Source organism: Asparagus officinalis, chromosome 5 (assembly GCF_001876935.1).
Source record: "Asparagus officinalis chromosome 5, Aspof.V1, whole genome shotgun sequence".
Taxonomy (NCBI): Eukaryota; Viridiplantae; Streptophyta; class Magnoliopsida; order Asparagales; family Asparagaceae; genus Asparagus; species Asparagus officinalis.
The window spans coordinates 114568699-114579087 of NC_033798.1; the positions used below are offsets into that span (position 1 = coordinate 114568699).

Below are 10389 nucleotides of genomic sequence, written 5' to 3' on the forward strand. Positions count from 1 at the left end.
ATCAAAAGAAGGAGATCCAGACTCATCACAAGAAATCTGAACCAGATCAGTTTCAACAAATACCTCATCATCATCATCAGCCCAGGAGTGAGAGGATTTACTTAGCTCATGAGAAATTCGAAGATCGGCATCGATCTGAGGAGGAACCGACAGCGAATTCGTCCTTGCAAGAACCTCAGTCATCAACAACTTCTTCTTGGCTCCCTTAGGTCCTGTGCTCTCCATTTCTTGAGAAAGAGGATTCACTGTTACATCCGATTCGAAACCAGAACTACCGATACCAGAGCTTGCTGAGATTCCAAACGATGAAGGATAAGAGAAGAGTGAATCTCGCAGCTCCTTGCTTAGATTGCTAGTACTCTTCTTCTTCCTCGATCTCGCCATTCAAATCTAGGTGGAGGTGCACATTAGCAAGGGGGAAATCGCCTGCTAAAGTGCACCAAAAAAAGATCCCGCCGAAAATCTTAACCATAAAAAAAGAGAGAGAGAGTTATTACTGTAGCTACAGTAACAAACTTTTATTTATTGAGAGATCTCAAGTTTGTGATCTATTTTTACATTGTTAGTTTTTGTTGATTAATAAGAAATTAATTGTGTGGCTCCCGAGATCTGTTTTAGGGGTTTAGCGTAGCACCGAGTATTCCCCAACATCACCCTCTAATGGCCATATCTATCTTAACTATACTTTAATTAAGCCAAGACTGGGTTGGTTTTTCGATACTTTACTCCCATATTTACCAACTCTGCCAAAACTCCAAATTATTGGATAATCATTCCAAACAACAAAGGCATCAAGCTTCCACTTTTTACCCTCCCTCATTAGCACCTCATCATATGTGTCATCGTTCAACCTCTGCCCTCCCTCCAACATTCAACTTTTGCTTTTTCACACCTCCCCATAACAAATTAAAAAAACATTATTCTATTCTCACTATCACCTCCATAAGATCCACACCAAGACTGTCCAATCTGTCCCATTCCCACCAAACCCTAGCTTCACCTTTCCTTTCTACTCAATGGCAGCAGAAATAATCTCATCAGTCTCAAATCCCCCAGTTGTAAAGAAGAAGAGAAATCTCCCAGGAACACCAGGTATATGTGAACATATATCTCTTGTCTTATTAAAAATGGTTCATTAATGAAAGAAAAACTAGCTAGCAATGAGAATGTTGTATTAATTCTTGAAGATGAAATATAAGCTAGTAGGAGATAGTATGGAATTTTGTTCTTGCTTTGGCATATCTCAAATGGTTAGAATACATCCCTGTGAAATAAAACTATAATAAATCTTTTATTAAGCTCATTTCATATATACCTTCATAATATTTTTTAATACCCATAATTTCAATTTATAACTATGTTTTCTCATTCTTCTTCTCTCTCTTTATGTATATTCTGTATCTATTTTTTCCAGTTAATAAATTTTCTAGACACTCTTGCTCCGGGTACTTAAAAAAAAAAAAAGAACAATGACATTTCGTTCTCCGTAATCTTTCTCGTTACTACATTTGTCTCTCATGACGTACTCTTCACATTAATAGTAACATATTGGACAGATCCAGACGCAGAAGTAATCGCTCTATCGCCGAAAACCCTACTAGCGACAAACCGATTCTTATGCGAAATATGTGGCAAAGGATTCCAAAGAGACCAAAACCTACAACTCCACAGAAGAGGGCATAACTTGCCGTGGAAGCTGAGGCAGAGGAGCAGCAAGGAGCCGAGGAAGCGCGTGTACGTGTGCCCAGAGAAGGGCTGCGTGCATCATAACTCGTCGCGGGCGCTCGGGGATCTGACGGGGATCAAGAAGCATTTCTGCAGGAAGCATGGAGAGAAGAAGTGGAAGTGTGATAAGTGTGGCAAGAAGTACGCGGTGCAGTCGGATTGGAAGGCGCATTCTAAGACTTGTGGGACGAGGGAGTACCGCTGTGATTGTGGGACTATCTTTTCTAGGTAAGTATAATTTACAAATTTGGTAGTTGTTAATTACTTGTTAGATGTGTTTTTTTTTTTTTTTTTTTTTTTTTTTTGGCTTAGGGCAAAATGACCTAGTTCATGTTTTTGTATTAGAATGTGAGAACAAATCTTACCTAGTTAATAATACATTAATTATCATTTCCCGGATGATAAAGGTTTTATTAATTTCTAGGTGGTCTTCATTCTTACTATCAGTACACTGCAATCTCTTTCATAAATTCAACTTATTCAGATAACCATCGATCCATTTATATAATGAAACTGACAGACAATTATAATTGAAAAAGTGGTCTCTTTATAGGCTAGTCACAATGAAAAAGTTTCAATTTTACATGAAACACATATTTATAGGTACTTTCGTACCAACAAGTCTAGATATAACCTTATTTTGTGCTTTTCTCTTTACAAAAAAGAAAACAAGAACAAAACTATTTCTACTGATCACACTTCCTCTAAATCACAGTCAAAATATTTATAATTATTTCCACTTTGTCAAAAACTTCTATAGTTCATTGAATTATCAGTTTCTTTTTTTTTTCCTTAGGAGGGATAGCTTTATCACCCACAGAGCCTTTTGCGATGCCTTAGCCGAAGAAACAGCAAGGATCTCAGCAGCTTCGAACCTCAACAACTTACCTCCACCCTTCAACACTCTCAACTGTCAACTCACCACTCCAACTCCTCATGACTTCACGATACCTGACATCCTACAGCCCATCTCCACAAATCCTTTCAAGCCCACTGGGCTCTCTCTATGGACGGACCATGGGCCCAATACAGCTCACCAAAACTTAACCAGCAACATGCATCATATCGAACTCTATGGAGATCACCAGTTCGCATCCTTATCAAATGCACAGCAACTGGAGTCCCAGCTCAACTTGTTGTACGGGAACAAGCTCCTATCTCGGAGCTCTGGGGAGCTCACAAGCACAAGCAGCGCTAAAGAATTCGATAGCTCAAACTCGCTCCTCGAAAGTGTTCCTTCACTATTCAGCACTCAAGAAAACACTTACCATCCCCCATTGGACACATCAGCGACCGCACTGCTTCAAAAAGCTGCTTTGATGGGAGTCACTTCATCGGTTCCTCCTTTTATTCGGGGTTTCGACATGAAGATGGTGCAGAGTTCTCAGTGTCAAGATGGTAATAAATTCGATGGGTTGTTCAATATTCAGAGTAATCCGAGTCTGAACTTCGATCTTGCAAGCAGTCTAGAGAACTCAATCAATGATTTCGCGGTGTCAAACACGTTTGATGTCGGAGGAGAGACTAGGGATTTCTTGGGGGTTGGAGTTCAAACACTTAGATCGTCCTCCATTAATGGATGGATTTGAGTATGATTAGGTTTGATTTTAGTGGAAGAAATGTTATTGTCAGTGGATGGGTCAGTACTATGTATGCTTTTTTGTGAAGACTTTGTATGGGAAAAAAGTAGTGATGAGAGGCTTTTACCAGTTGGAAAGAGATTCATGCATATACTTGTTCATGGGCCTGAAAACCACTTCTTTGGGGTGGTAGCTTTTCGTTTCGGAAAGCAAGTGAGGAAAGTGAAAGTGTTGGCAAAAGAGCACCTTTTAGCTTTAGCAATGCATATTCTTTTGGCCCATATCATGCATGTCTATTCAAATTGGTACTAGTACTATCACTGTGTTACAAACAAAAATCTTTATTTAAAATGGAGTTCCAATTTTGAAAAAAGATATTACACTGATGTCCATTTTTTTACTTTCCGTCGTTCAAACAACCTTCAAAGGATTTTGATCGCCACCCCGGCCCCCTGGTGATGTTCTTGGAGAGGAGCGCGAGTTACTTTGTGCTTACCCATTTGTTAAATATGTGCGAGGGATGCAGACATGGCCACTCAGCTTTTGGCGGCGCCTGGCCATGGTTTACAATCTGCTGGTGGAGATAAATTTACTGCTGCTTGTTGATTAATGTATCAAGTTAGTGGGGGACTTCTCCATTTTGTGGAGGGTCCCCAAGCTATGCTGATAAATAAATAAATAAATAATACTTCAAAGGATATTTCCGAATCTGATGTGTATGTAGAAGGAATTCCTTTTTACGCAAATTAAATATTGAAAGTGGATAGCTCACTTTGGACGTCAAGATTAATTTGGCAGGGGAAGAATGATAAATTTTTTAATTAATGCAAAATCAGTTATGACATTGGACCTAGCTTCAAACTAAAGCCGAGCAGCCACTTGAGAATGATCATCCGTCGTCGCATCTGAAATCAATACAAATATTAATTAATTATAAAATAAATGCACATGACAATTAGTCAAGAAATTCTCTTAAAGCCCAACTCCAATATATATGTTCAAGAAGCATATATCTAAGATGATCCATTAAAACATTATGTTACAGACTACAACTTGTAAAATAAACTTTTACATTCCTTTAATTAAACTAGTCATGAGATATATGCATCACCAGAACTGTATTGCATAGCAATTTCAAAAACTCAGCCCACAATAAAAGTCTTGCTCATATCTTTAAAGTCATTTTTTTACAAAAAAACAAGGGATGATCCCTGTTCATTAAAATAAAGATTATAAAAGTTTTAGTTACAAAAGATGGACACGAAATGTATCCAGGTGTTAGTAGATAGAAGGTATAATTCAACTTAATAGGGATGTATAACTTTCTTCTTTCGAAGATCCATGAAGATGAGGAGTGGGCCTTGCCGTCACTCATCGTTGACATAGATATAAGAAAGAACAAAAGCCAGCCATACGTATATTAAGTTGAAATATAAATTCTATAAACTAACAACAAAAACCAAAAAACATAACAGCTTATAATATTCTAGATACATTGAAATATAAATTCTATAAACTAACAACAAAAACCAAAAAACATAACAGCTTATAATATTCTAGATACATGTTTTCAAAAATAACAAAAAAGGGCAACAAAAACCAAAAAACATAACAGCTTATAATATTCTAGATACATGTTTTCAAAAATAACAAAAAAGGGGTCTGTAACATGTATGATCTTTATTAATCAACTTGCCCTGCTGATTGGTTGAGAGTCCAGTCTTGCTGACAAACGCTTAGCACATGAACCCCTTCCTACACTTGTCCATTCATATATACCAGAAATAGCTTGATTGATAATAGCTTTATAAGAGAAATTTCTTTGATCACAAATAAACCTGTTTTTTGTAATCCAAATGTTCCAACATATAGCAGAGAAAAATAAACGCCGTAAATCTCCTTCAGTTCCTCTTAAGTGTTCAATATTTTGTAACAGATCCATGAAAGACACAGGCCATTGGAAAGGTAAGCAATAAGCTTTAAAGTGTGCCCAAACTTGCATGGATATTGGACAGGAAAAGAATAAATGATCACGACATTTAGTATCCAAACCACAGAGTGAACATAAAGAATCACATCGTCAACCCTTTACTATAAGAATGTCTTTTGTGTGCAGCTTATTATTGAATAAAAGCCAGTTAAAAACCGATTCTTGCTTGGTATGATGGAATTCCAAATAGCTTTATAAATAGGAGATGTAATTCCTCTAGAGATAAGGAAATTATATAAAGATTTGACTGAGTAAACTCCAATGGATGTGAGAGACCATCTTGGAAGATCATGTTGATAATTGATATTGCAAGATTCAATTGCATTCATGAGCTGTAATCTGTCAGTTTGAGATGAAGGTGAGATACATCTCTTAAGTAAAGGATGCCAAATCCATGAATTGTTGTGAAAATAGCCCTGACTATGGATAGATACATTGGCAAAGAGGGATAAATTATATAGAATAGGATATAAACTGGCTAAGGAGTTTGATCCAAGCCATTTATCTTCCCAAAACCTAATTTTATCTCCAGAACCAAGTTTTCATATAACCTGATGAAAGAAAGCTTCCTGATGAGAGATAATACCATTCTAGAAGTATGAATTAGAATGAATAATTCTGGAGCTTTGATAGCATGAATTTCTATCCAAATAAAGATGTCTGAGAAAAGCACCCGTTGTAGAATTGTTGTCCAAAAATTTTCAAAGTCATATGGCTAAAAGAGAAACATTGAAAGTAGAAAGATCTTTGACCCCTAGACCTCCTTCAGATTTACTTAAACATACCTTTTTCCAATTTATCAAACATTTGAATGCATTCGTATCAGCCGTTCCTGTCTGGAGAAATTTTTTTCTAATCTTATCCATCTCTCTTATTAGCCACTTAGGCAATTTGTAAAAGGACATATAATATAATGGTATGGAAGATAAAACTGAATTTAAGAGTACTAGTCTACCACCAAAAGATAGACAATTTTTCTTCCATGTTGCCAATTTCTTATGCATGTTATCTATAAGAGGTTGCCAATCAGCCTTAGATAATTTACCATATTTTAGAGGTAATCCAAGATATTTTATTGGTATCTGCTCCACTTTACAATTTAGCATAGATGCAAGGTGATTACTTTTGTTTGTAATATTGCCAAAATAAATCAATAAAGATTTAGAATAATTGATACCAAGTCCAGATAGCTCTTCAAAAATATAGAGAATGGCTTTAAGAATAGAAATATTCTTAGAATCACTTTTGACAAAAAGCAAAGTATCGTCCGCATACTAAAGAGATCTCAATTGATTTAAAGGCTCTTTGATTCCAAGATCAGATAATAATCCAGCTTTGACATTATTTTTTATCATTCTGTTGATCACATCCACTGCAATGTTAAACAACATAGGAGATAGAGGGTCACCCTGTTTAAGACCTCTATGGTAACTAAAAAATTTTGAAGGATGAACATTAACTAAAACTGCACAACTGGAACTTGAGATAATATATTACATCCACATACACCATTTATCACCAAAACCTCTTCCCTTAAGTAATGATATCAGAAAATTCCAGTTTATGGAGTCAAAAGCTTTAGTAAAATCAATCTTGAACATGGCCACTTCTTTTTTCTTCTTTGAACAAAAATGTATCATCTCATTGGCATGGAGAAAAGAATCCAAAGTTGATTTTCCCATTTGGAAAGCAGACTGACTTGAAGTCGCTAAGTTTTGCATATGAGGGGCTAATCTTGTTGCCAGAATTTTGGTAAAAATTTTAAAGAGGCAGTTGATTAAACTTATGGGCCTGAAATCTTTCACCAAAGAACTATCTTTAATTTTAAGAATTAGAGTGATAAAAACCTTGTTCACTCTATGCAAATTTGATGCATCTTGATAGAAGAAATTCATGAGAGGTAATATCAGACTTGATAAGATCCTAGAAATTTTGATAAAAAATCATTGAGTAACCATCTGGACCTGGTGCTTTATTAGGCTTCATATAAAAAACTACTGCCTTAATTTCCTTTTCTGAAAAAGGAGTCTCTAAAGAAGAAAGATCCAAATCATGCTCAGGATATAAAGTAGACCAATCTATGGATAGACTGTTTCTTATAGAATTACCAAACAAATTGGTGTAATACTCCAAAAAGGCGTTGGAAATAGCTGTTTGATTAGTAATCTCTATACCTTGATGAGAAATAAGTGAAATATAGTTGGCTTTCTTATGAAAAGATGCAGTTTTATGAAAAAAGCTGTATTTGAAGCCCCTTCCTGAAGCCATTGAACTCTTGATCTTTGATGCCAATATGTCTCTTCTTCTTTAATAATTGATGAATAAGATAATCTAAGAGTTTTTCTATCTTCTATCTCTGAGTCAGATAAGTGTCTATGCTCCTCTAGAAGATCAAAATGATTAATTTTTGATAAGATATCAGATTTTCTAGAAGATATAGAACCAAGAACATTTTTCTTCCACCATTTAATCCTTCTTTTAAGATGTTTTAACTTCAAAAAAAAAACATCCACAGGATTGCCTGGACATTTGAAATTTTTCCAACAAGACTTAATGAAAGGAACAAAATCTGAATTGTGAAACCAACTTTTTTCGAATCTGAATAAAGGAGGAGCTGACTTAATACCTCCAGTGTCAAGGAGAATAGGAAAATGATCTGAACCCAAAGAGGGTGGAGAAAATTACAAACAAGAAGGGAATTGTTTTTCCCAATTTGAACACATTAGGAATCTGTCTAGACGTGCCATAGATGGATTCAATCTCTTATTAGACCAAGTATAAGCTCTACCAGAAAGAGGGAGATCAATTAGGGATACTGTAGTAATACAATTCCTGAAAGAATTCATATCAAACGGGGATCCAATCCTACCACTACGTTCATCAGATGATAGAGTTGCATTGAAGTCACCACAAAGTAACCAAGGTCCAGATAAAATGGAACGAATCCTATGAAGTTCCCACCAACAGATCTCTCTATCTTCCTTATCAATAGGTGCATAAACAGAAGTGAAGATGAAGTTCCAGTTAGATGGATTGTGATGAAGAGAAACTAAAACTGAGAAAATCCCAATATATGATTGTTTTAGAGAGAAAGAATCTGACCATCCAACAATAACACCGCCCCTTGTATCTGTAGAATCGAGATGACACCAATTTTTTATCCTCTTACCACCTAAAGATCTGGGAATTCTAGATGAAGGAGAAGATAACTTGCTTTCCTGAATACTGATGATATCAATTGAAGACTTAGAAATAAACTCCTTAACAGTTCGACGTTTAATTGGGTCATTAAGACCTCTAACATTCCAAGTTGCAAAGATCATAATGAGAAGATATAACACTCCTATAAGGCTATAACAGACTAAAAGCACCAGATAGAATTAACTATCCTGTTGATTCCTCTCAATTTCCTTATTTTTTAAAGCATCTAGCGCTTGATCAGATAATGTGACACCACAATTATCAACAATATCTTCAATAGTATCTATGGATAAAGAATTAATAGGCAGAACTGAAGATTTTTTGTTCGTACCTTTTTTGACTGACCGATTCATCTTTTTGGAAGTTGAAGCTTGCTTAAGGAAGCTCTTATGCTTGTTGCTGACAACAGATTTCCGAAAAGAACGAGTCGAAGAAGAGGAAAGAGCATGTCTAGAAAATCCAAGAGGAACAGAGCTGGATGATTGAAATGCTGGAGTATGAGTAGATTTTGGCGGTAAAGAGTGTTTTGCTGAATTTGAATTTGAAGAATCTGCCTTCCCGCCAAGAAAAGCTTCCCAACTTGAACATGACCTTTAAAGTCATTTATTCTTAAAATAAGAGCATTAAACAAAGTAATTATGATAAAGTTATTTTTCATTCAAAATTTTGTATTAAGATGATACAAATGTTTGGAGCTTCGTTCACAGGTATAGTCAGTAGAAAAATGAAAGAAAGAAAAGAAAGAATTAATGGTGGACATTAACTAGGAATGAGGATCATAGGGGTGGCAAACGGGTCAGGTTGGGTCGGGTCGGGTCGGGTCATAGTTGACCCGACCCGTATAAGTGTAACCCGACCCGACCCGTTTAATAAATGGGTCAATACGATCGGACCCGTTTATTAAACGGGTTACCCGACCCGACCCATATAACCCGAATGGTAAAGAATACTAAGCAAGAATAAGAAAATCTCCAATCACTTGTGCTTTGAAAGTGATGAATATTGAGAAACCATGTTACTATTTCTGATATGTTTATAAAGGAAACCTGCATATTCTATTGTACTCTTTTAAGTGACTTATGCACACAGAAAGCAGGTTACTATTTTAAGTGACTTATGCACGCAGAAACCAGATTACTATTTCTGATATGTTTATAAAGGTTCACTGCAAATTTCTGACCTATGCACATTTGTTACTATTTCTGATATGTTTATAAAGGTTCACTGCAAATTTCTGACCTATGCACATTTGGAGATAAACAAAATAATAAACAAACCATCATCAAAACTATGCACATTTGGAGATAAACAAAATAATAAACAAACCATCATCAAAAAATGAAACAGAAACAAAACCAAGAATAGATATTGTACGCTTTTAAGTGAAATTCTTTCAAATGGATAATCAATGGTTGAGAATATCAGAAATTCTTTTAAGTGAAATTAAAGAGTACTTTCATCTCAGGAAAATGTCACCAACTTTTGCACACTCAAAACCTATACATGAAGTAGATGAATCTCATTGATTCTTAAGATCCCACCATTTCAAATCCTCTCAAAGCTCCACAAGTCATTTAGAACCAACAAATCCTTGATGGTGGATCATTTTTTGTCACCGAGATCATATCAGTTCTAATCACGGTGACATTCATAATTTAGTTTCTCCAAAAGTATGCATATTACATCGATAGAGATACATCAATGCTACTCTTCCCCCCTCAAGATTTCCCAAATTGGTATTGAATTCCTGGTTGCCAATCGATATCATAATGTGCCCTTGTTCCTAACTCCAACATTAATCCTACTCAGGGCCATGAAAACACCACGTAAATAAGCTCAAACTTGAGTTGCTAGTTATCATCATCATCAAAACTTTATGTGAATTTTCACCAT

At 35.7% G+C, this 10389-nt stretch overlaps 1 protein-coding gene across 1 annotated transcript; it reads left to right on the forward strand.

Annotated features, from left to right (window-relative positions):
• LOC109843423 (zinc finger protein NUTCRACKER-like) lies at positions 965 to 3543 on the forward strand. The gene is made up of 3 exons (XM_020412359.1): positions 965 to 1092; positions 1557 to 1953; positions 2522 to 3543. The coding sequence occupies exons 1-3, from the start codon at positions 1017 to 1019 to the stop codon at positions 3312 to 3314; spliced, it is 1266 nt and encodes a 421-aa protein (XP_020267948.1). The 5' UTR covers positions 965 to 1016; the 3' UTR covers positions 3315 to 3543.